Source organism: Xiphias gladius, chromosome 22, assembly GCF_016859285.1.
Source record: "Xiphias gladius isolate SHS-SW01 ecotype Sanya breed wild chromosome 22, ASM1685928v1, whole genome shotgun sequence".
NCBI classification, from domain to species: Eukaryota; Metazoa; Chordata; class Actinopteri; order Istiophoriformes; family Xiphiidae; genus Xiphias; species Xiphias gladius.
The window spans coordinates 15,323,981-15,348,626 of record NC_053421.1 but is presented as its reverse complement, the minus strand read 5'-3'; the positions used below and the strand labels follow the sequence as shown (position 1 = coordinate 15,348,626).

General features: G+C 42.5%; 1 protein-coding gene across 1 annotated transcript in view; it reads left to right on the top strand.

Annotated features, from left to right (window-relative positions):
• Nucleotides 1-24,646, top strand: part of creb5b (cAMP responsive element binding protein 5b) — a 40,553-nt gene that overhangs the window by 7,388 nt on the left and 8,519 nt on the right. The window contains exons 3-7 of the mRNA XM_040116731.1: nucleotides 293-386; nucleotides 2,291-2,412; nucleotides 3,880-4,037; nucleotides 14,556-14,682; nucleotides 15,941-16,051. Of these exons, the coding sequence (XP_039972665.1) occupies nucleotides 293-386; nucleotides 2,291-2,412; nucleotides 3,880-4,037; nucleotides 14,556-14,682; nucleotides 15,941-16,051 (612 nt within the window). The remainder of the gene's footprint in view (nucleotides 1-292; nucleotides 387-2,290; nucleotides 2,413-3,879; nucleotides 4,038-14,555; nucleotides 14,683-15,940; nucleotides 16,052-24,646) is intronic.

The window sequence follows — 24,646 nt, the reverse complement described above, 5'->3', positions numbered from 1 at the left end:
GAGGCCTAAGGAGTAGGTTACAGCCTCACGCATAAGGGAGAAACAGAATAGCATGGAACTGAGAGATACACAGACTGTAAATAACACTGCAGGTGTAAAAATATATCTTTAGAAAAACATGATTTTCAAAGTTAACACCAAGCCTGATGGTCTTTTAGGTTACACTCTTTCAATGGAGAATAACAGTGAACATCTGAGGATCATTTGGACAGTTTTATAATTGGTTCCTAGAATAGTTATTTGTCTTTGTACATGCAATTCTTACAATCCTACTTTTTAAAAAACCTAACAGCGATTCCCCACGGAGGACCATTTGATGATACATCGACACAAACATGAGATGACCCTTAAGTTCCCCTCCATAAAGAACGACAACATGTTATCAGGTGAGTTTCAGCTACATCAGTACAGACACACACTACCTCAGCAGGGCTCACGGGGAACTTGTAGTTCATTTGCAGGTGTGTGCCTTGGTGACTCATGCGTTGACACACTTGTGTATCATCAGAAAACCTTAAAGCATGTCTATACCAGTTGTTTACAGTAATGTAAATCATATGAGACATGCTACCTCGCAGCTTAGCTCTAATCAGTGCATACCACTTACATCCAGCAGGAGAAAGAGACGCTGACGTATGATCGAAGCACGTCAAGTTAAATATCTGTTCCCTGTTGCTTTATTTGATTTGCATTTTCCCAACATCAGAGGTGTCATTACTCCTTATCTTACTATAGAAAGAGTGGGAGATGGTTTGCAACTGTTTTATGGATGGTGGGGTGTACAAGCCCCCATTGACATGCTGATCTGTTCAAAGAAACATCAAATTCAGAGATTGTGTACTGTATATACAGGTGTCAACCCAAGGCCAGTCTATATGTATAGTAGATCTCCATTCCTAGAGATGTCCCTGCCACACTAGACGACAGTGTGTAGTGCCTCAGCCACGCTGCCGAGATTGTGTCTTCTTTATTATTTACACTCAGAGGACAGCAGGATCGGATTTTCTAGGCCAGGTGTCCTTATTCCCTGTTGTCTGAGTTACAGCTCTGGCCGATTTTTCTTACTGGGACTTTGAACCCACTATAAAATAGTCAGTGGTCATACTGTAAGTTGCAACTCAGCCACACATGGTGAACTGGTCATATACATTGACTACTCTTTAGCTTTTAGTAATATAACTGTTGCCCTAAAGCTAACCTCCTGCTCCATTTGCTAGTCTTTGCATTGACTCATGAGCATGTTTTTATTAATAGAACTGGAGTTACATTCTCAGCCTCTCAATTGGAAAAAAAAGTATATTTAGAGTAAAACTGTATTTTGGGTACACGGGTCGTGATGAAAGTTTGAGTCAATCCCCAGTCTAGCCAGAATGGATAAACAGACCATGAAGTATGCTTTTAGCCTTTGAAACAAGCCTGATCCTAAAATCACCTTCAACTGTCTGAAACCTGATCTGTGTGCACCCCCCACAACGTCAAGCTGAATACCGTGGCTTGACTGGAGTTCAACAAATGAGACCCCCACTCAGTTGGTGGGATCTGTACTTTATCAACTGAAATGGGGCTGTCAAGTTTAGTATCTCTCTCCCCCTAACAGTATAGAAAAGATGTTTTCTTAAAATCACTGCAAATATTGAACAACAATGTTTGTTTTTTAAACCTGAGTCTTTACGTGGATCTCCATTAACTTCCTTAAGTGTTTGCTAGTCTAACTGTGGTTTACATAAAAAAGTAATAAAAACAAGCAGCATTTTAACAAAATGCAGAATCAACGAGTCTAGAAAATGAAAACGCATACCACACATAAGCATTAGAGAATAGGTAACTGATTTTTCAAATTAAAGCATTAACAGTAAAAATTTTGCAATGAAAAAAAAACTGCCATAGTTTGTTGATATTAATACAAATAGGTTTTAATTTGTCCAACATATACTGTATTTCTTCCTGACATAATTTGTGTGATGTATCGTTGTTTATAATTTTATTTTATGTGTCCTGTTTGTTTGTTAGTGTTGTTTTTTGTTGACACAAAGCTAACTGTGGTACAGTACATCAAATCGTAACAGTTACGCTTAATATTGTACACAGACCCTTACAAATTGATGAAAACAATAAAAATGAAATTAAGAATAATGAAAAAACATCCCATTTTGCCATCTCTTCCTTGAGCTGTTGTCAGTTGCTGTCCACGGTCACGGTGTATGTACGGCCTTACAAATACCTTACATTACACTATTAACAGTAGTTGATTTCAAAGCTAAAACCTTAACAACTTTTCCTTGATTTCCAGACCAGACGCCCACACCAACACGTTTCTTGAAGAACTGTGAGGAGGTGGGATTGTTCAGCGAACTGGACTGCTCCATTGAGCAGGAGTTTTGCAAGGCCCAGGAAGAAGAGGACAGTAAACAGGTACTGCAGAGTCAAAATATAAACCTCAGGCTTAAGAAAAACCTTGGTGAACCCAAAGCCACAGCCACCCACAGTGGCTAGGTCAGACAGTTGTGAACTGTTAGCTGGTGCTATCATCAGTCAACAACAGCCCAAAATATAGGAATGAATACACTTTTAAGTGGTGCAGAACACCTAGACCTCATGCAACTGCACTCTGCTCACCTGTCAAAGAGCTGGTAACCACACATATGTAGACACCTTCAATATTTCTGCCATATTTTCTTCTTTTCATCCAAAGTGTAGTCATGTGCTGCACGTCCGGCCCTTGTTGTGCCGCAGACACCACGCTCTCTGATCGCAGTCAGTCTTGGTGACATTGACAGACAGGGCTTGCAGGTTGAGATTTGTCACCCACCGCAGGTGAGGAGAAAAGAGATCAGCTTCTCTACCTGTAACTTCAAACAGCTCTCCGGCCATCTCTAAGGGACGGAGTCCTGTTTCTTCCCGGACGTAAAGACAGACCCCTGAGACAACTTTTGTGGCAGTTAAAAAAGACCCGACCAGACATTCACACATGTGAGCAGAGTCGCAGAGCGTTGACATTTGACAAAAGACGTGATCATTTATGCACTATAGATCTGCCCTGAGGCACCTCTACCTGAAACATGGGCACTTGTCAAATCACCACAAGACAGACTGCTTATCTAATGTCTGTGAAGATGTGCAGTGCACTCTGAAGCTAAGCTGTTGTCTGGGTGGTTTGGCACTGGAGCTCATCTGTGCTCAGGTCATGCCATGTCTAGCCTCCCGAGCCTGTGTGGTTTATGATGGGAGGCTCTGCTAAGTCAGCAGGAGGCGAGTCAGAGCAAGACTCTGTGGGAGTGCAAAGCACAATAGGCAGAGATAAGGAACGAAAGCACTGAAACTTCAGGAAAACAGCAATCAACCGATAGAAATAAAAGACAGTCACATATTCATGTACAGACACTCCACTATGAGTACAAGAGTGACTGATTTAGTTGTATTGTATTATATTTCTAAAATTTTGTGACTGTTTGTATTCTCCTTTTTATGTTTGATTAATGCCAGTGCCTGTTTAACTACAAATTTAAATTACATCATCTTACTGTTTGTTTTATACCAAGATATGGGAGTTGATCTTGGAGATATATTGTTATTTACAATGCCGGGTTACTTTGGCATGTATATGCCATTATATGTAACAGAGGTAAAATAGACAAACTGCCCTGCTAGTTAAAAACAATAACGAAACCTGGTCTTCATTAGACTCATTGTTTCCCCAACTTTACTCAGAAAAAGCATCCAGATAACAGTTAACATAGTTCCTCCTTAACAATCTAAGGCCAAACACTTGAAATGCTTGGGTTGTACTAAAAATATAACTTGCTGGAAAAAATTTGACACTGTTGTCAGATTCCTAACCTTGTATCCCTTCTTGCTTTTCTCCTTCCCTCCGCTCTGCAGAATATCTCACTGCACGGCCAGGCAGGCCAAGGCCAGCACCAGCAGTCCCACTCACGGATGGGCAACCATGATACCAGCATAGTGATCCAGCAGGCCCTGCCCTCTCCTCAGTCCAGCTCCGTCATCACTCAGGCTCCATCCACGAATAGACAGATAGGGTGAGTGGGAAACAGTCAGAAGTCTAGCAAAACGTTAGCAAGATAAAATTAAGTATGGTACAAAAACTGTAGATTTTTAGAAAGAAGGGAAAGAGTAGTTATTTTTATTTTTAATTCAAAGTGGGTGAGTTTTGTGAGTTTTCTTTTTGTTACCATGAGGTAAAGGCAGTGTAAAGAACTGCTGACAGAGTGAAAATTAGAGAGGTGCAGTGATCGGAGTGTATCCTCTCACTTCAAGAGTGTCCCCATTACAGCTACAGCCATAGGCTCAGTCTGGTCCCTTTGTGTTCATGCCGATTGTCATCGCTCCGTAGTCTCTGAGGTATTGTCAGTATTTTGTTACGTTTGGCGAAATGCGTGTGGGACTGGCAATTCATGTTTTGCTGTTCATTCAGTATTGTCCAACAGCAGAACATGCCAAAGAGGGTCCCAGATGACAAGATGAGGTCATTGTTGAAGCCTCAGCCGTGACTGCTTTTACAACGGTTTAGCATTTCATGCTCTAAAATAGTTCTTTTCACTGTATGGGAAAGTCAGCCACAACATCAGAGCTCTGTTTCTCCCGGTGTATAAAAACAGCCAATATATAAAATGTATTAACAGCAATCTGTCTAGGGTGCTGCTTTGTCATTTACCTGCTGTGTTTAGTGGTCAAGCAATAGTCCATAGAGTTTAAAGCATTTTCAATCATAGTCATAATCAAACCGGGTGCTGATGAGGCATATCTGCAATCTGTACCTAGTGAGGCTGTGCGAGGCATTCATTTTCTAAACTCCAATAACCATCACGAGCTATCAGTTCCTTTAGGTTAACTTCTTTCCTTCTATGACCTTTTGATTTTACATATGAGTAACATAATCATTACCACACAAACATTTATACACACTTTTTTCCTTATGAAGACACTCCTCTGACCTTATTCATTCCTTATCCCTTAAACCCAACCACCTTCAGACCTTTGCCAGGGCTTTGTTACTGTAAACCAGGCCTGTGGCAAGCTAGTTAGACATTAAGATGGCTTAGTGTTGTCGGCCTGTGCTGTGTCGAGGTTGTCCTGTGTAGATTTACAGCTTGAGGAGCTATTGAATATTGGATGGGAGGTCTATCACTAAGCCTGACTGACACCCTGTCAGGCTCTTTGTCGAGGACAGGGGTGGAATTTCATCCCCTTGGAAAAGCGGCAATCACTGCCAGTAACAGAGACTTTACTGGGCCTGCTTCACCTGAGTTTACCTGTTTACCTGTTAAAAACTCCTCACCTTGCTAAAGCACAGACTTCACAGTCTTTCATGATCACAAATCCTTCACTGAATTTTTGAGAGATTGGTGGCTTTACTGCTTGCATGCATAAAAGCACATCACTTGAAAATCAGACCCGGCAATGCTATGTGGTAATAGTTTTTAGCCACAGAATGGCAGAGAAGTCCCAGCTCAAGTTATCTGTAGCATATTATTTGAGGCAGTCCCTGAGCAGCAATTGTATGTGCTGAACCTGCAGGGACGTCACTTGTTTACTAGGATGGTGGTATCCTAACACATGAATAGGATGAGTAAATTCACATGAGAGAAAACTGATCTGGAAATGTTCACATCAGCAGGAAAATGGTTTGAGGAAACCCCTCCACTGAGAAGCAATGGTTCCACAGGAAGCCATTAGGGCCAACCAAAGGCTCCGTGTACAGGGTTTCTCCACAGGAACTTCCTACATGCAGAACAAGCTGGACACTTTATAGGCTAGCTGTACTCTGTCCAGACTGAGCGTTAGGGAGTCTACTGAAGGTCCGATCAATGGTTCCCTATGATGGCTGTTATAATTAGCCTTTTATCCTATTAAGCCACTTTAACTATAGTCTCCACTATGTTTTGATTTCCCATGTCTTTTTGAAGGAAAGAGAATCATTTAAAACTAAACGAGAAATCCATAGTGCATAAATTCTGTACAGTGCAAATGTTTATGCTTAGTTCTAATCAAAATGACTTAAGAGACCATTAAGAAACAGTAATCCATGTCAAGATTGTTAAGGTTTGTGTATGTGATCATTGCAGGCCTATAAAGCTTTTAATGTTGACACACTTTATGGAGCTCTGTGGTGAATATATCTCCGAATGAGACAAAATCACCAAACAAAATCAGTTTAATCTCACTTCCATCTGCTTCCTCGGTTTATTCCTCTGCTCTGCTGAACGCACAGTGTGAGCATCCAATGAATTAGGATAACAAGTCATTTTCATTGCTCCACAATGTTTACTAAAGAGCTTTGAGGCTTGGAATCAATTAGGATTGGCTTTCCTCAAGTCCATTTACTTTAGGGTTGAGCTGGGCCTGCAGCTGTGAAACCTGAGGACCTCCCTCTTGCTCTCTTTTTCTCTCTCTCCTTTTGAGTCCCTAAACGGGGTCTTTGGGGAGCTGCACTGACACAAACCAGTGTTAAAACCAGGCATAAGAAAGAGCCAGCAGATCTTAATGTCACGGCTATCATTATCATAGAAAGGGAAGTGGTGTCCAAAAGATTTGAATGCTCTCTGCTTTTCATTTATAAACATCTGGCACTGAGTTATGTCAGAGTTAAATGCGTTGGACATTACGAGTCAAGCATGTGAGATACAACATTCTGTGGAAACCTCAACCTTGTGACTTGTAAGTGGAGATGTGTGGGTAGAAGGGTGTGGTCAAAAGGAATTAAAAATGACATTCTTCTATTCTGGCTCAATAGAGGAATTCACTCCAGTCGTTTCCATTACATAGCACAATCAACCTGAATGCAGCTGGGTTAAGTGAGGAGTAATTAAAGTACAGATGTGGTAAAATATCTGATCATCAATTTATGATGATGTGGTATTTAAATACCTCTCTCAGTTTTGGCTGTGTATTAAAACAGGTGCTTTCATTAAATGAGTGCCCTTCCTTTAGTAGTTTAACTTAGTAATTCTTAAGAATGTTGAGGACTGTGTGAACCTAAAAGGTACAATCCTCTAAACCACTGACTGTTGATGTCGGGCAGTTTTGATTTGTCACCATCTAAATGAGAAAGAAAGTTTTTACATTTTTTTTGCTGACTCAGAACCATTTCAAAACAGATGTTTGTATCCTTATACTCTTGTGCAAATGGGACATGAACAATTTCTCATTTGCAGTTTGGGATTTACTTAAAAGCTTATAAGTCCTTTTGTCTTTCAGTTTTCTACATTGAAAATGTGTTTCTAAACTTGAATATGTCTTGTTGGTGATGTCCCATCCTGGCCATACTGTGTGCAGTTTGGCTGTCACATCAATGTGCAAACCTCTGAAGAAGTTTGTGGTTTCATTTCCCATGCTGCTTTAAACGCACATTATGTTTCACACCTCTGAGGTACCATCGACTTGTGGTCCTTGTTTTTGCCTTTAAGGGAAGTAGCAAAAATAGATGTTTGTCTGCATGCCTCCAAAACAGCAGAGTTTTATGCAAAGCCCAAGTGTAAGGTGACAAATTAGCTGTGAACTTCCTGTGTTTTTTCAAAAAGATTATGGAGATCGCCAGATATGATTCCTTGATCATTTCTTGCACTTTCTTAAAAACTTAAAGTTAATTGCCACTGCTTGAAAACAAATGAAATGTAATTTCATCTGCAAATACAATTTGTGTATGGTCACATACTGTATATCTAGGTTCAGTCACGCTGTCAGCTGTTTACATATAGTGCTGCTCTCACAGTGCAATTGATTAATCCTACCGTTGTGTTATTGATAGCTTTGATTATTTTGATTCCAGGATGCATGCATTTCACATTTTTACAGATTGCATAACACCTTTTCCCATGCGTACGATAAGAAAACTCTGCTGATTTCTACGCCCATTCTGCCAGTGCCAGAACAGAGAGAGCCTCCACACCTATGCACAAAGCTATGGGCTTTCCATGGACAAACATTGACCTTGTGAACTTTACAATTTAAACAAAACTTTCTTTATTATTGTTTATGATTAGATTGCATTCAGAAAGTGGTGATTAGGAGGGAGGTCCATCCTGAGTGCAGGAGCCGGGACCTCCACAAAATGCCTGAGGTGCCCTCATTGTCCAACTTGACAAATGCCCTTCTGCACAGGCAAATACAGGCAATAGTCTCAACCATGTATAAATTGTAGGGCTAATGTACATGAAGTAGTAGCAGGTGGAGAGAACATAAGACCAAATACACAAAAGGTAAAACAAAGGTAGAGTGTAATCAATTACAAAAAAGGAAAGAGAGAAAAAGAAAGAGAGAGAATGCAGGATGTACATCTGACCTGAATTAAGATGAGCTCATTGTGTACTGCAGTGGGTTTAATAGTGCGTTTGTAGAGGAACGCCCAGACTCTGTTCCCTCTCATTCCAGCAGGGCTGTGTCATCCCTGCCCCAGGGCCACCACACATGCAGGCTCAAGCACAAGCAACTCACACACAGGGACATGCCTCACAGCTCTGGGGAGCGCAAGGATCACAACGTGGGGAAGTGTGGAAAAGGGGGATCAGAGGTGGACAGAGGAGAGGAAGAAAGGGATCAGAAGTGGAGGGAAGAGAGGAAGAGGGGGATAGGAGGTAGATGGTGGAGAGGAAATTAAGGATCAGGAGGGTGGAGGAGAGAGAGGGAGAGGAGAGAGGCATAAGATGTGTCGGGCATGGGTTTTATACCAGAATGGTGGCTAGTAGGGTGGGGGAGAGGATAAAAGCCTTGTCTGCACAAGGAAAGGAAAAGGTAGATCATGTTTGGATGGAAGCATGGACAAAATGGGATCAGAACAATGAAGGTGTGGGAAAAAATGCACGGAGATTATGAAAGGAAAGTGAAGATGGAAAATTGACTGAGAGGCAGCAGAATGAGACGGTGTAGGACAAGAATCAGGTGGCAGGATAAGAGGAAGATAAGTTGGTTAAGGAAGAGAGGGATCTAAGAGTGATTATTTATTTATGCTAACAGTAAATAAATAGTCAAGTTTTAGTAGATCAAGTGGGAGAAGGATGAAGTAACATTGAAAGTGAAACAGGCTGTGTATGCCAAATGTTACAAAACCTGTCAGGTGCTGCTGACAGATGCCAGATTAGCTTGTAACAAGATGACACAGTTATTGCTGAAGACTTTTTCTAATTCACGGGTGATAGGAATGTCCTGACATGCATTTTCTTTGTTGAAAATGACAACCAGCCCATCTTCACTGTCCTCAGCCAATAGCATCTTATGAATCAAAACAACATCATATTTGGTGAATAAATACCGCAATACTAATGCTAATTTGCTCCAGAGTATCATTTACCACCATTCCTCAACTGTGCTTTGGCATGGCTTTACTCAGTTTGAGGCTCCCTACTGCGAGGACACCCCATCCCAGATCCACCCCAGTGCTGCACCCTCCCAGTATCAATCCCTCCTCTAGCCCACTAATAAAAGTCAGCCTGTGCCGTAACCCATTAGGGCTGATTTATTTGATCAGATTCATATTATTTCCTCAGTCCAAACCCCATGGCACTCTCCTCCCACCAGTGATTAAAGGCAGTAAAACAGGGGCAGGTCCTGTGTAGTGTTTACTCAGAGAGCCAGGCAGCTGCAAGCTGTTTGAGGCCCTTGTTTCTCCCTCTGTTTACCTCCGTTCCCATGGTGACTGCACCACCGTCTCCTGAACGTCTGGAACTTGGCCCTGTGCTGTTTTGGTTACGTTCGAAAGTTTTTAGCTGCTGTGTCTACCCAGAGCTCGCAGTGACTTCACCCAGCGAGGAGTGAGCGCAGCGATGTTGGACGAGTCGAGGAGGGAAAGAGAGGGAAAGCAAGAGGAGGAGAGGAGGGAGGGACAAAATCTGGGGGTAGGCAGGCACAGTGTGGGGGGAGGGCGAAAAGCCAATAGCATTACATCATTGCTGGAGCTAAGTCAGAAAGGGAAGGATATGAGTCAGTGGACTGACTGCACCTCTCTCTCCCTCTCTTGCTCCTCTTGGATCGCAGCCAAGCCTCTTGTGTTTAAGTCCCCAGTACTTGAGTTGGAGTTGGGACTGTGGGGATTGGGACAGTAAAGCTTAGTGTGTGTGCAGACTACAGGATTTGTAGGTTATAGTCAGCAAGTCCAGAGGGGCTTGACTTGAGGTTTGGGCACCCTGAGGGGTCCAGCAGAGAGTTATAGAGGATTAACAGGACAATGAACGGTTGTCAGAGCTGCTTAATCAGGGAGAAAAATAGCGGGATAAGTCAGAGAAATAAACTATGGAAGAAGAGATACAAAGCTACAAAAGGGACTCAGGGAGGGATGAAGGTCTAGCAGTGATGTCATGGTGGACTTAAGGTGGGGGGGGCTGCAGTGTTGGTTCTTGGGCGGGGAGTATGGAAGAGAGCTGGGCGGCTGGGAGCAAGGCCCTCAGTAATGTGAGAGTGCAGGGTCAGAACTGAAGAGTGTCTACCTGCTCTCCCCCGGGGCCCACAGCCCAGGCTATTATCAATCCCCTCAGTGGAGCCACAGCCTGTCATTATTCACTCACATGCATACACACACATGTTCACACACAGCTTTATGAAAAAACACACAGAGAAGCATGCAGTTACTCACACACAAACATGCAAACACTCTGAACATGAATCCACTAATCTACTGTACAGTCAAATGCATAATGTTTTCATAGGCAAACATGTAAAAGCAGAGAGCAGAAGAGAACGAAAATGTAAGAACCTGTTTTATCAGAAATAACTTGGAATTTAGAAACCCTACATCTCAACCTGTAGCTGAAATGATGCATTTTAATGAAGTAAATGTTCATTCTTAAGGTTGACACTGACATTCATTTTCAATATTGATTATTTACCTAAATACTTTGTCGATCAACCAATTAACTGAAGAATGAGAAGGCCAAGCACTCAGTTAATTTCACATGCAATAAGTCCAGGGATCCATAAGGTGCTCCTGAAGAAAAGAGAATGTTCTTCAGGCACTCTAAGGCAGAGCAAAGAAAAAAAGTCATATTAAAAGCCAGGCAAGTCAGGCATATTGGTAGAAACTGACTGGTTTCAAACTTGAGTCTTGATCAGGGCAGAAATAGTAAACAACAGTAGTGGAAATACCCACTTTAAGTTCCCTGAGCCCAATATATGACATCTTCAGCTTGCTTGTTTGGCCAACTAACAGTTCAAAACCCAAAAAGAGGCAATTAATCATCACATAATGTAAACTAAAGCAGGAAATGTTCACATTTGCGAGGCTGAAACCAGCAAATTTGGGGGATTTTTGCTTGAAAGATAACTTGAATAATCAGGGGATTATCACAGTTGTTGCCAGAGAGTTACACATTCTAACATTACACACATTTTTTGACTAATATTAGCTTTTTGCCTCCAGCTTGTCTGAAATGTTCTTATTTATTAGCAGAGTCAGCACAAAGCTGAATTAATCCCGAGAGGAAGTGCTGTCAGATGTTAGTGTTGTTTTCCCTCCCACTGGACAAGCAGGTTGTGTTTTGGGTTGTGTGTGTATGTGTGTGTTGCTGACGGACAGTGTTTGTCCTCCTGCTGCTCTGCTGCAGGTGAGCATTGCTGACAGGCAGGCGTAAAAGTACAACCTGTAAAAGCTTCAAAGGAGCCTTTCTTCTCTAGAGAGTCAGAACCTGACGTGTGTGTGCTGTGTCCTGACCTCTGCCAGTTACTGACTGTCACAAGTAGCCCTGTGTCAGTAAATTTCATTTTCTTTTCTTGAATAAGGTAAGACATGAAGAAAAACTGAAATTTTTATTTTTATCCAAAGCTGTTAGTTGTTAGGTTGTCGTCTGATTTAACTTTCCAAATGAGAATACCAGCACTGTTGAGCATTTAACTGATTGCTTATTGCAGACTTTGAATGGGTTTTGTCTAAACCAGTAAAGGTTCTGGCACACATAGTCCTTTATTTCTGTAACACTGGAGTTTATATAGTCAGTACCCAGTTCCCTTCCATTACCCATTTTTAAAATTACTGTTTCTAATTTTTTATTCGCCAGCTTCATGGTAAAAAAGATCTTTAATGTACTGTATGTAGCATGCACAAGCCTGGGATGTTTATGGACACAATTCTATGAATATATGCATATTATATAACATACTGTATATATAAATGCACAAGACAACATTGTAATACATGTTATGTGTAAATACCATACCTTTAGCAAAAACGAATTAAATATTTAAAAATAAACCACTTTACAAACAAAATATTGTGAATGAGCTAATTTCAAGCTGTGTGCATAGATTTTATAGCCACAGTTACATGTAGATATGTAATTTAAAATTTTTTTTAAGCAAATATAACTACATCTACAGTGCAAATAACCTCCGTCGTCAGGCAGAATAAAAATCCAGCAAAACAGTTTTTATCTACAAAATCAACATCATGTCACTGCCACTGCCGTGTGAATTGTTATTTCATCATCTTAAACGCTGGCAGAGTCTACAGGCAGAGGAAAATTGTGTTGATGTAGTGTGCAGCTACACTGCATACCTCATTGTACTTTCATGACTTTTCCCATGTGGAAATGTTTGGATCGCAATGTTGCTCAGATGTCATATGTGCTGTTAAACGAGTGTGATTGTGATAAATTGGGATGTTAGACGGGAATGACACACAGTCGGGATAGTAATCATCCTGTGTATGTGGAGCAATCTAAAATGTCTGGAGCGTAAATGCACATATTTAGGTCTGGAAAAATATAGGTATTTATTCAGGTGGGGGACCGTTTGCTCTGGTTACCCCTCCATTTTGCCATCTCTCCCTCACTACTCACTGTTACGGTAATCCAGGCTATGGTGTGGTCAGTTGATTACATTAACCCGTTGAACACGGCTAACCTAAATGCTTCTCGTTTGTGCTAATTTCTAAATGCTCAAGGAAATGGAGCTTTATTGACTGGTGAGTGGCAGCATTCATCCTGATGATACTGATAACTGGAGAATTATTGATCCTCCTGGTTCAGGTTATCAAAGAATTGTGTTATGGACACTGGTGTTTTGTAGGCAATGTTTTGCAGGGACTGAATAGTTACTGTATGCACGTGGGTGTACCAGCGCCCTGCAGCTGGGAATCGGTGTTCTTACAAGCAGGGATTTAGTGGCAGTTGTATAAATGATGTCACCATGTGCAGATGGAGCGGTCTGGGTGTTTGGATGGCTGCAGCCTTGAACCAGTGACTAAGACAGGACTGCTGTCAATAGTTAAAGCTTAGCCTGGGCTTCATCCATACATGTGATTTATTGATGTGGCCCGTGTGTGTGGATAGGCCTGTTGGTCTGCACACACTTTTGTGGTCACCAAGGGAGATTTTCCCCACAAGGTTTCCACCAATGTAGTAGTTTCTAAATGCGATCTCCTCATGCACATCTCATGTGGTTGTTATGACAAATATTGTTCATTCATCATCCCAATGATCATTATTCATCCATTGTACTACATGAACTGTGCTTGTTTAAAGTGCATCCAAAAACTCCCAAGATGCCTCAACTTTGAACTGCATCATGAATACACAGTTACATACTCTGACTGTGTATGACTTTGTAGCTGCAGAAACAAAAAACAAATGAAGTCCGGTAAAAACATTTGTTCTGAAATAGCGCAGATGTGAAATGAATAAATGCCTTAAATTGCTTTTAAGATCTAAGAGTGTTTTTCTTTAGCAATCTCTTGTAGAATTGACGTAGTCCAAGGGTTCTTTTCAGTGTAATGCACTTTTTCGATAGCCAATCCTCCAATCATGGTGCCCCAGCCAGCACAGAGATTTGTGTGTTTGTGAGTAAGAGCATTTTTCAGTGCAAAAATACTTTGGATAACCTCTCCTCTCTGGCACATGTGCTGTATGCTAAGAGGGACATTCATGTAATGTTTAAAGGTTGTGAAACCCTTTGTTCATTACGAACTAATTCCAGTATGACCTGCGACATTTTCTTTGCTCCTTTAAATCTCACAAAGAGGTCTGCGACAGAGTTGGTCCTATTTTATATGGATAATCAATAGCTCTTTCAACTTCAGTTTTTAAACATGTAGTAGCTAATGGTTTAGAGGTTACTTACTATCCCCTTATCCCCCGCTTCTCCATTTTTTCCCACATCTCCTACTTTTTGTCTAGTGCTGTCTTGGTGCTTTTGCATAATTTAATGAATACCACAATTATTGCTATTTATAGTTAAAGCACTTTGTAAGCTTTTGTTGAGCTCGGTGTTAAAAGCATAACATATAAATAAACATGGTAACACTTTATTTTAACCACCCCACAATTAGCATTTATAAGCAGTACATAAACACTGAATTAATGTTTTACAACTCATTGTAATGCAGTTCTAAGCATATAATGAGTGTTTACAGCTGTGTTGTACTGCATTATCAATCAGTCATTATATGTTTATACACCAGTTATGGCTGCTTCATAGTAGAAGTTATAATTAACACCATAGTGTTGGAAGTTGAGTTTTATGTTCTTATATGACAAAACAAGGAATATTACGCTTAGATTATCCATAAGAGTGCAAAACCTGAAGTCCTTTGTCTGTGTTTGTGTGTCTCCTCTCAGGCCTGTCCCCGGGTCTCTTTCCTCACTGCTGCACCTACGAAACAGACAGAGACAGCCTCTGCCAGCCTCCATGCCTGGAACGCTGCCAGACCCGACCATGCCTGGCTCCTCCGCTGTGCTGATGCCCGTGAGTACAACAATGGAGCACAGAGCACATTCACTCATGGGTGCACTCACACATGCAGAAGCAAACTCACTCACTCATATAGTAAGTGACAACAGTGTACATTAAGACTGCAGATAAGCTGTGGAGGTTTGCAGTTTTGAATGTTTCCTTTCACCATTAAAATGACTTACACCAGTTTATCAAGGAAGTCATATCCTGTATAAATGACCGATTTTAACTCGGGGTTTAGAATATAGACTTTATTGTCATTAAGCCAGACTGATTTATAGGACCCACATTGGGAAGTGTGGAATGATAACAAAACCAGTGAAAGCTCCTCGTATCAGGATTCTAATGATACAACATATGTTCTCATTGTAACACAAGACAGCCCGTGTTTATGGTATGGAAAAAAAACCTCCCATGTTTATTAAATTAAGAGGTAAGCGATTTGGGGGAAGATTGACGGTTCAGGAAAGGGGTGCAGGTTTGGGTGATATTTTTACACAAAACACACTTAGTGCAATTAAGGATGTGTGTCACATTCTAGGCCTGAGTCTATGTGGACGAGGTGGGGAGTGAGGGTCAGGCAAAGGGGGGTAGAGAGGGGCTGTTCCCCATGGAAACCACCACACCACCCAGAGTTCAGCAGCTGGGAGGCCACAGCAGCTTAGACACACATATGTATGCAAGCTGACACTCACACAAAGGTTTCTTCTTTCCTGCATATGCCTCCCAGTGAATACTACTTAAATCATCACCCCACACAGGTGATCTCTCAACCCTGTCAGCTTACCCAGCTGATTTCCTCACATTCACGTCTCAGCTTTGACACATGACCACACTGGCCAGGGTCAGTCAGGGGCAGATGGCAACCGCATGCATACATGAAGACAGATTTTCCGTATTAACACATACGGCACCAAGAGGAGCTAGGGTTTGATGTTAGTCAGACTTACAATCAGCACACTATTATCAGAAACACAGACACCCCTGTTGCACCGGCTTCCTGTGTTAAGTCCCTCCTCGCTGGCTTCCTGTTTTGGGTCAGCTCCAGTTATCATCACACAGAGCTGTGCACAGGGCAGCCTGTCATGTGAAATCAGGCTCTCGTGCGCTCTCATCTCATCCCACATAGTCTCTCTCTTTTAATGCTGAAGCTCTTTATGTGAAAGTAGTTATAGCATCTTGTTAAGACCTAACAATAAAAATAAGCAGTGTAAATCAGTTTTTAATGTTTCATCTTGTATCAATGTTCTCATGTTGTTGTAATATTCAGATGGAGAGACAAATGTCCATGGGCTCCAATATGATGGGTATGCAAGGACCCGCCCACAGCAGCTCCTGCTCTTCCACTCACATTCCCTCCATGCACTCAGAAGCCAAACTGGTGAGTATATACATGTTTTTGCATGGATATACACATTTATGCACACACATACACAAATGCACACACACGCACGAGCTCAAAGTGTTGCAACTCTCTTTTCCACTGGGCTGTGCCAGCAAAGCTGTGCTCCTAGGTCTGTGTGGATTTCATCATTTGGTGTGTAATCAAAGCTGTGTCTGAACCTGCCAGTGCTGCACTGGAGACTCTGGCTGGAATAAAGGGCCCTTTATGTGGTTGTGGCTGGGCTGCCCACGGACTGCCTGATGTATATCTTAATGTACAGAACATGTTCTGTAGGTCCTGCAACTTGTTAGCACTAGTTTAACACAGCAGGGAAAAAATCAAATGACCTCATCCTTCACAAAGCAGGCAGTTAGAGCAGTGGGAATGAGACGTAGCTGAGAGAAGAGAAAGCCAGAAAGGAGACAGGTTTTGAGAGTGAAGAAGTATAGAGAATGACTGAAAGAAGGAAAAGCTGAAGAGAAAGAGACCTTCCATCCAGTCCGGTTTTGCACGCTACTAGTGCTGTAATACAAATGCCAAATGATTAAACGGTTACAATCAAGGTAATATAAATTGATTAATACTGTAGCAACATGACCATCAGCCAACCTTTGTTTTCAAAATAAATAACTCTGAAAATGGAAAGGTTCTATAGAAATAAGAGCAAGTGTCACGATATCAAAAAATCACAAACCATGATGAAAAGCACTGGCTGTACTCTGTGTTTGGAAAGGTTTGCTGATAGTGGAGTTTGCTGGAGAGAATCATCTTGTGGAGAGAGAGAGAGAGAGAGAGAGAGAGAGAGAGAGAGAGAGAGAGAGAAGAGGTAGCAGAGGTCATTAGAAGAGTTATTGCTCTGATAGAGGAGAGCGGGAGCATTCCCAGGGCATTTAATTCTCCTTCTTCCTCCTGCTCTCTCAAGATTGATCGTCTTTGTAGTCTTTTGAATCTCTTCAACTGTTCCTATGGTAACACGCTGGGGTAACACAATATTAGTGTATTAGGCTTATCTCTCCTCTGGCCGTCATCCAGACACATCTTACTCTTTTTTTCTCCTCCTATCTATGTAATTGAATTGTAAATGCTCTGGTAGGCCTCCCATAAACATATGCAGTCACTAAATGGCTACAGGCCCCTGGACCATGCAACTTTCTGGTTAGTTGGCCATTCAGACACAAGGCAAGGCAACCAAATGTGGATCAGTTGAGATTCTGCTCCCTGATGTCTGAACACAACTGATGGAATTCCATGATTGTGGACAGAAAGTGAGAGACTAATTGTGTTATCAGGGTGCGATCTCCAGCATGGGTTTCATAAGCATAGACGGGGTTTCTAATGTCTGTAATATCCGCGCCCGGGCCGGGACGATAAATACGGCCTAGCTATCGGATAACTGGGCCATGATCAGGCCCATGTGTCCCCTGCGACGTTCTCAATCCGGCTCTAATCGCATTACCCCAACCATGTTGACTTTCCGCCAATGGGAAATCTCCGCACTGTAACCCCACACCCCCGAGGCACGGACCTGGATACACTCTTTCTGCTCAACGTTTACATTGTGAGAGCGGAGAAGGGGATTGAGTGGGACTTTGATAGACATGAAGGAAACTGATAGACAGGAAGAGTGAGTGGGGGAGTTGAAAGGCGAGAGACAGTATTGATATTCTGAGACACCAAACAGTGAACGGGAATGAGAAATTGGAAAGAATTCTTTGCGAGTGACATGACAGGACTGCTGCTCAGCCTAGTTTCTTGTGCTCCCTCCATGTGTGCATGCATGTATGCCCATATGTGTGCGCTTGTGATTGTTTGATATTTTGTGGTAAGCGGAGGACTCGGTAGCAGGATTAACCCTCCCCTGCCAGAGAAAGCATGCCCAGAGCCTTGGCTAATGAAGGCTAATTGATTTTGTGGTGGGCCAGAGCAGCATGGAGGCCTGTCTCTGGTGTAAATAGTTAATGAGCCAAAGGACTGCTGTGGCCCCTTGGGGACTCATATCTCACTCTAAGCTCTCTGTTTGTGCTCTCTGGGCCAAAGACTGTATCTGCATCAGTGCCCATCTTTGTTCTCCTCTATCTCTCATTTTCTTCTTAAGTGCCATCGTTTAAGTGGTACAGAGAAGCCCAACGGTGTAGTAACTGACTTGTAGAACATACAAGTCAGTTACTACACCATTGGGCCCTTACTGCTTTTAGCTTGTTGTTTGGGAGTGTTGCTGAGATTGGAGTGTTTTATTAGCTTTGGTTCAAGTGTCTTTTTCTTCTTGTGAAGGACTGGGTGCTCATGGTGCCGGGTGTGGTTGTGTTCTGCTCTGTTGTGGTCTAGGGAATAGAATGGTGTGTGTTGTGTGCTGGAGGTTGTGGGATAGTTGACCCTCGCAGCGTGGAGGAAACGCTGCAGAGAGGAGGCCAAGTTCCACAGCACGCCGGCCAAAGCATTACGTCACCGCTCAGAGCCAGTTCTCCACAGGGCCTCGCAAACTCTTGCACGCGCACAGACAGGCACACACGTACACTGCCTGCTCAAGCTCTGTGTCATCCTCCTTGCACTGTGTCGGATAGTTAGACAGCCACGAACACACGTACACGCACTAAAAGACAGTACTTAAAAACAAGTTTCTCATCTGTAACAAGGAAATCCCAAAAAGGTCTTTATCAAGTTGGTTCTAAACAACATCTGAAAGTGCCAACTATGGGACATGACTCAGCTCATGTCAGTGGAACCCTTTTCAAAGTGTCTCCTTTAAATGAGCTCCATGCTTTCAACGCATCCTGCTTTCTTGCTAATTTCAGACAGAGAAGCCTTGAAACAGTTTTGTGTCGGTGTATGAAAATGTGTTATATATTATCTCCCAATATCTATTGTTTACATTGTTACTAAGGACAATAAATTTGTCACTAAGCATCAGGCAAGGTGCTGAGTTTTTTATGAGGTAAACAATACTATATGTTCCTTCATTGCAGCTCTCTTGGCTGTGGAGCTGGCACTAGATGGGTGGATGACATAATTCCTGGCATGCTCTAAATGTACTCCTTTTTACTTGAGGAGGGAAAAAAACAGCACATCTCTTAAAGAAACATTTCATAGGTCACAGGAGGACCAATAATCAAAGTGTTTCTAGCACACTCATGTTGCTTTTTACATTTCATTTACACAACCCTTACTGTTCTTACGTGTCAGTGTAGTTACAGAATTGCAACAGGCATTTGAGTTAATGGTCTTAAAGAGCAAGTTTTGCCCTAAACTGTGAACAACTGAGAAAATGACTTACATACATATTCTGTTCAGAAACACCAAGTAAAGAAAAGCTGTGAAGCATCCACAGATGTGTCAGTTTTCAACTCTGCTGCACGGTGATTGACTGAGCGATAAGCTCAGTATAAAGTAATTTGTAAGCAGTTAAGGTATTAGCGTATGTGGTAACCCTGTTATGTGTTCCATTCATTTTCTTCTGCTGTAGTAGGGGAGTATCTTTGGCTAAACCTCCCTTTGTGAGGAGGAGCAGCACACACCATAGTAGTTTAACTCGAGGTTTTGTAAGCAACATCTATATGAATGGTGGCATTGTCAGGGTATGATGTCATTGGAGAGGGACGGTGAGCTAAGAGCAAAGCTGAATCTGCACCCTCCTTCACTGCGCTCCACAATATGTGAATGTACATTATTTTGTATATGTTTGATTAAATGCTCATGATTGTGTGTGCAAATGGCTCACTTTCATTTCATTGGCACCTTCTCTGGTAATCATTGTCCTTAGAGTCAAAACACATCTGTGGACTAAGTGGGCTAAAACAAACCTTGAAGTTAGAGTTTTTGATACACATCTGTTATGTGCCTATGCATGGTTAGTTAAGTAAACATGTGGATGTGTGATAAACTGCAATCAGACAGGGACACAGGACACATGGCAAGATATGCTGAGATACAATGTTAAATAAAGAGAAAGTTAAATGTCAATGTCACGGATGAAAGTTTTGTAGATGATAAACATATGATGTTTCACTCTATTGCCATGTGGCAAAAAAAAAAAAAAAATGTTTTCAGCAGAGTGAGGTGCAGGACTGAGGAGTTGCAGGATCAATGTGTGTCTGCCAGTTTATCAGTGTTGGGCACAGACTAGAGAGGGGCCCCTCTCTCACTGCTTCCACAAAATAATAGAAACACCTGTCACTACAATGCAACACAATTCAACAGCACCACTAACTGCAGTCTCCAAAATGATCATATAGTTGAATCAACACCTCTCTAAAACAGTCACAACTAAAACTGATAATTATAACCTTCATGAAGGAGGATGCTTTTTAAAGCTGTTGTGTTGGACTGTAGTAGTTTTAGCTAAGTCTACCTAACTGGCAATTGAGTTTATTGCTAAACACAATCGGCAGGATTGCTGCATATTCACTTTAGAGTGTCAACCTGGCAGAAGGTCAGAAATGCGACATAATTGATGAAATTTATTTTCTTTTCTAAAAATAGTATAATAGTAGCTACTTACTCCATGTGAAAATGAACACTACTACATGAAATGGTGTTTAGGTGACAAGCCAAAATGCACATGAAATTCATTTGACATATATTAAATATGTCAGCAAAGAGTTAGTTCTCCCTTAACTTGATAAGTTCTTGATTGAAATGAGGGGACTTTTACAGCTGAAATTCAAAGTGGTCATTGTTAAACTGATATACAGTGAGGTATTTGAAGGACTGTGTATGCCGGTGCATTTATATTTAAGTAGTTACATGTGTGTGTGCGTGTATGCCTAAGCCTGTGTGTGTATGTCCTTATGTCCTTGTGTGACTGTGTGCGTGTGGGGTTATGGACCAGTTGTGGCGCAGTGTGTCGCATCTGTTTGTCTTTGGATGACCACGTGTTGTTTTAGCTGTGCTGATGGGAGGTGTATGTGAAGACCATTTGGTCATGGTTCAGGGCCCGTGAATGGGACGGGGCTCCGGCAGAGCCAAGCTTGGGTAAACCAGCTGCCGTCACTACACGGGCCAGACTGGACTGGTGCAGCCACTATGAGCCCCCCTGGAGCCTGAGCAGTGAACAAGATACTCTCTGGACACCACAATAACCACTGAAAAACTGGAGGGGTGATTGGAAAAAGTCTGTTGGGTCAGAGATGGTCAGTCTGATAAATTTTAGTCAATGCTGACCAGTTACTACCTCATCTCTCAAACCAGTTAATGCTTGCAGGTTGGAACCACCTCTGTTTTCTCCTTGAACGGGAGAATGGATAGCCTCTCGGTCATTTTGACATGTTGGAAGGGCGTCTTGACAAGGTTTGATCCTAATCCAAATGTTAACAGCAATAGACTGAATATGTTGATATAAGAAATGGGAGAAAGTATTATCACGGGACAAGGTCTGAATGAAAACTCAAAACACAAACAGGAACACTGGTTGCAATTGTATAAACAGTGAGTGGCAGGGAAGTTAAGAGTCCTTTTTCAGCCAAAATACACAATCATTAGAAGTATGTTATATTGAGCATCTTTGAAATTATGTTTGATTCAGGTCATCACATTTCAGTTACTTTAATTAACATGATGATGTTGTTGTTGTTTTTTTAAGCCACATATGAAGACATATGTCAGTGTTTATTATTGCGTTCATGCTTTGTCTGTCTCTCTAACTGAGGCATTCTCTGTATTCAACACTGTGGCAGTGGGTGTAGTGATAACCATGTAGGCTGCACTAGAGAGCAGGGCTTAACAAGAGCGAGAACAGTGGGGATATACAGACTGGAGTCAGAGGCCCATCCATTAACTTGACAGGGTAGAGAAGCTGCCAAGAGTATGAGCACATGCTTTGGAGCATGCTCCTCAGTGGGCGTGTGTCTCGCTGCGCCCATACCACCACGGTTCCTCCAAGCACCACCAGAGCGTCTGGCCCTGGCAGAACGGCCAGTCTATGTCCATCTCCCCATCTGTGTCTGGAACCACAGGGAGGCTCTGTTCGGCTCGGCTCTGATCAGCTTGGCCCAAACTCGAGAAAGGAGAGAGGGGGCGACATTGCAGCCCAGCGCTCCCATCAGACTGTCTGCCTCGCCGTTCCCTGAGGAAATCAGTTTAACAGTCCCCAGCTCTTGGCAAGCAGAGGGAGCGGGGGGTGGAGGAACAGGGAAGAGGCGTGTGTGTGTGAGAGACGGGGGGGGGTGTTACTGCCTCTCTGGGCGAGAGGGAAATCTAATAAAATTGAACTAATGGGGGTGTGGAGTTTTAGGCGACAGAGAGTGGGTTTTGCAGGCAGGCACTGGTGGGTAGTGGTGGTTGTGGAGATGAGGAGGATGGAATTAGATCCTCTGAGTTCTTGGCAAAGCAGCAGAGCCAAACTCCTACTTTTAAATGCAGATGGTGAACCCATGGTGGGTTTAGAGTGTGAGTTTGGGGGGCCTAGAACTACAAAATACACTGCCAGGAAAGTTACAGCTATGATATATTATGCAATTAAAAATATTGTGCACATACACATGATCACTGAACATGCTGCTGTGCTAGTATAGTGTTAACAAAAGTCTGACAGAGACAGACAGAAGCTCTAATATTTCTCTGTGGACTCTTTAATGTGAAGCAGAAGAAACTGTGATCTTTTTGCGCTTAAACTATGACTCCACAGAGTGGTTAAATCTTTCTAACCTGCTGTTAGGCGCCAGAGGGACAAAGGGTCCCCTGATAGTACACTGCTCCACTTTTAAGGGGAATAAAAGTGTTCACCCTGACCTCACTGGGTTTGATTTACCCATCCTGAGGCAAACGTGGTCTCTTCCCTTTGTACCTGCTCCACACTCTTGCTTTCTCCTCTCAGGGTTAATAGATATGAAGTCATCTGGCCAAGAGAAACCTGAGTGTGTTCTCAGGATGCGCCCAGAGCACTCACTGGGACATCACTCAAAACCCCCCGTGTCAGAGAGGAAGCAGCCATTAATAAATATCATTAATGGGTGATTACCTGGTATCCCTGAAACCACATAAATGAGAGAGGCCTAAAAAAATGGAGTGGGAGGGGATAGGTCATGGGGCAAAGGTCTGAGAGGAGATAGCTCCCCTCTGGGCAAAATATGGCTGAATCAGGGATGGTGTTTTAACAATGGAAAATCAATAGCTCTGCTACTTTCAGTACACTGTCAGAATGCATGAAATGTGGTGTCAAATGCATGTGATTACAGATATATAGGCTGCACGTTTATAGATTTATCCTGGAAGAAGCTGCCCACATCTCTATGGTGTCATTGACTACCCATCCTATTGTTGTGCATTTGCTGTGTTTTTCTAGTTTTTAACAACAGCAGGGTAGACAGTGGTAGGACAGACTGTGTGCCATCCTATTTGTGAGCGCCCTGTACTGCCGCAGACTAACACCTGCACTGATTTAATGACTGTTTTCTTTGGTGGCCATGTTGCTGCGAAGAAATGTATATGTATGCGTGTGTTATTAGAGTAAAATGCACATAGTGGTTAAGTTCTTGTGCTTAGCACAGTCTGGGGAAATACAACCATGTGTTAAAGAGTCATTAGGGAGCTGATGAAGGTGTTTGAAAATCACAGCCTGCTCATCATCGCTTTGCTAACGTCCCTTAGTTGCGTCACTGTGGTTCTGGATACAAAGACTTAAGTTTTGGCCGAGCTGGGTTTAACTGAGCTGTGTCTCACTCCAGATGGAGCGGTAGCAGGCACTTGTGCAGATAGCTTCAGGAATAAGCTTGTATCACGGTAATGTACTGTGGCTCCTTCTTTAAACTCTGTTGTTAATGTGTTAATTAATGTGTGTTGATATTATACCTGCCACTTATTCAAGTAGTCTTTTGGATTATCTTGCTTGATGTTCTTTTATCTCCTGGATCTGTTTAAGATGAATAGGTTTTGCTACAGATATGCCGTCTTGGTTCAACAATTTAAATAACAACTTGTGTTGCATCAAATTTTGCTTGATAAAACCAGCGTTATCTTAACTGTGTGGTTTATGTCAGTCCTCTAATCATGCATGGTCCTTTTTCTTTTGTCTTTTTTCTGTATCCTTATCCTGAGGCATGTGTAGAGGCCCCTCGGCTGTTTGACCTGCCTCTGTACTCTGACACTCCGGGCCTCTTCGAATGCAGGCTAATTCAATTAATAAACAGATAGCCCTGCATTGCCAGCTGGATGGCTCTCAGAGACACTGATAAATGAGCACTCGCTGTCTTGGGCTGATGGTGTGTGGGGAGGAGACACTAGAAGCCATCTAATCTCCCACCACCCCTGGTCTCTCTCTCTCTCTCTCTCTCTCTCTCTCTCTCTCTCTCACTGGCCCTCTTCACCTTCCTTTTACTCTCTCTGTCCTTCTCCATCGGTGCCTGGTTGTCAAGAATTCAGCCAGCTCCAGCAGCCCCAGATGAGCATCTTACCCGTACACAGACAATTTTGATAGGGTCACAAAAACAGAGGACTGAGGTAGACAGATAGCCAGCAGATTACTCTGGATTATGTTCATTCAGGTGATTGCCTTCTCTGTGACTCAGTGGCCGGACACTGTCAAACCCTGATTGGTTCTCTCTTTCACAAGAGGCGTGGGCCTCACCTCTCTCCGACTGACAAGCTGAAGACTGAAGGGAG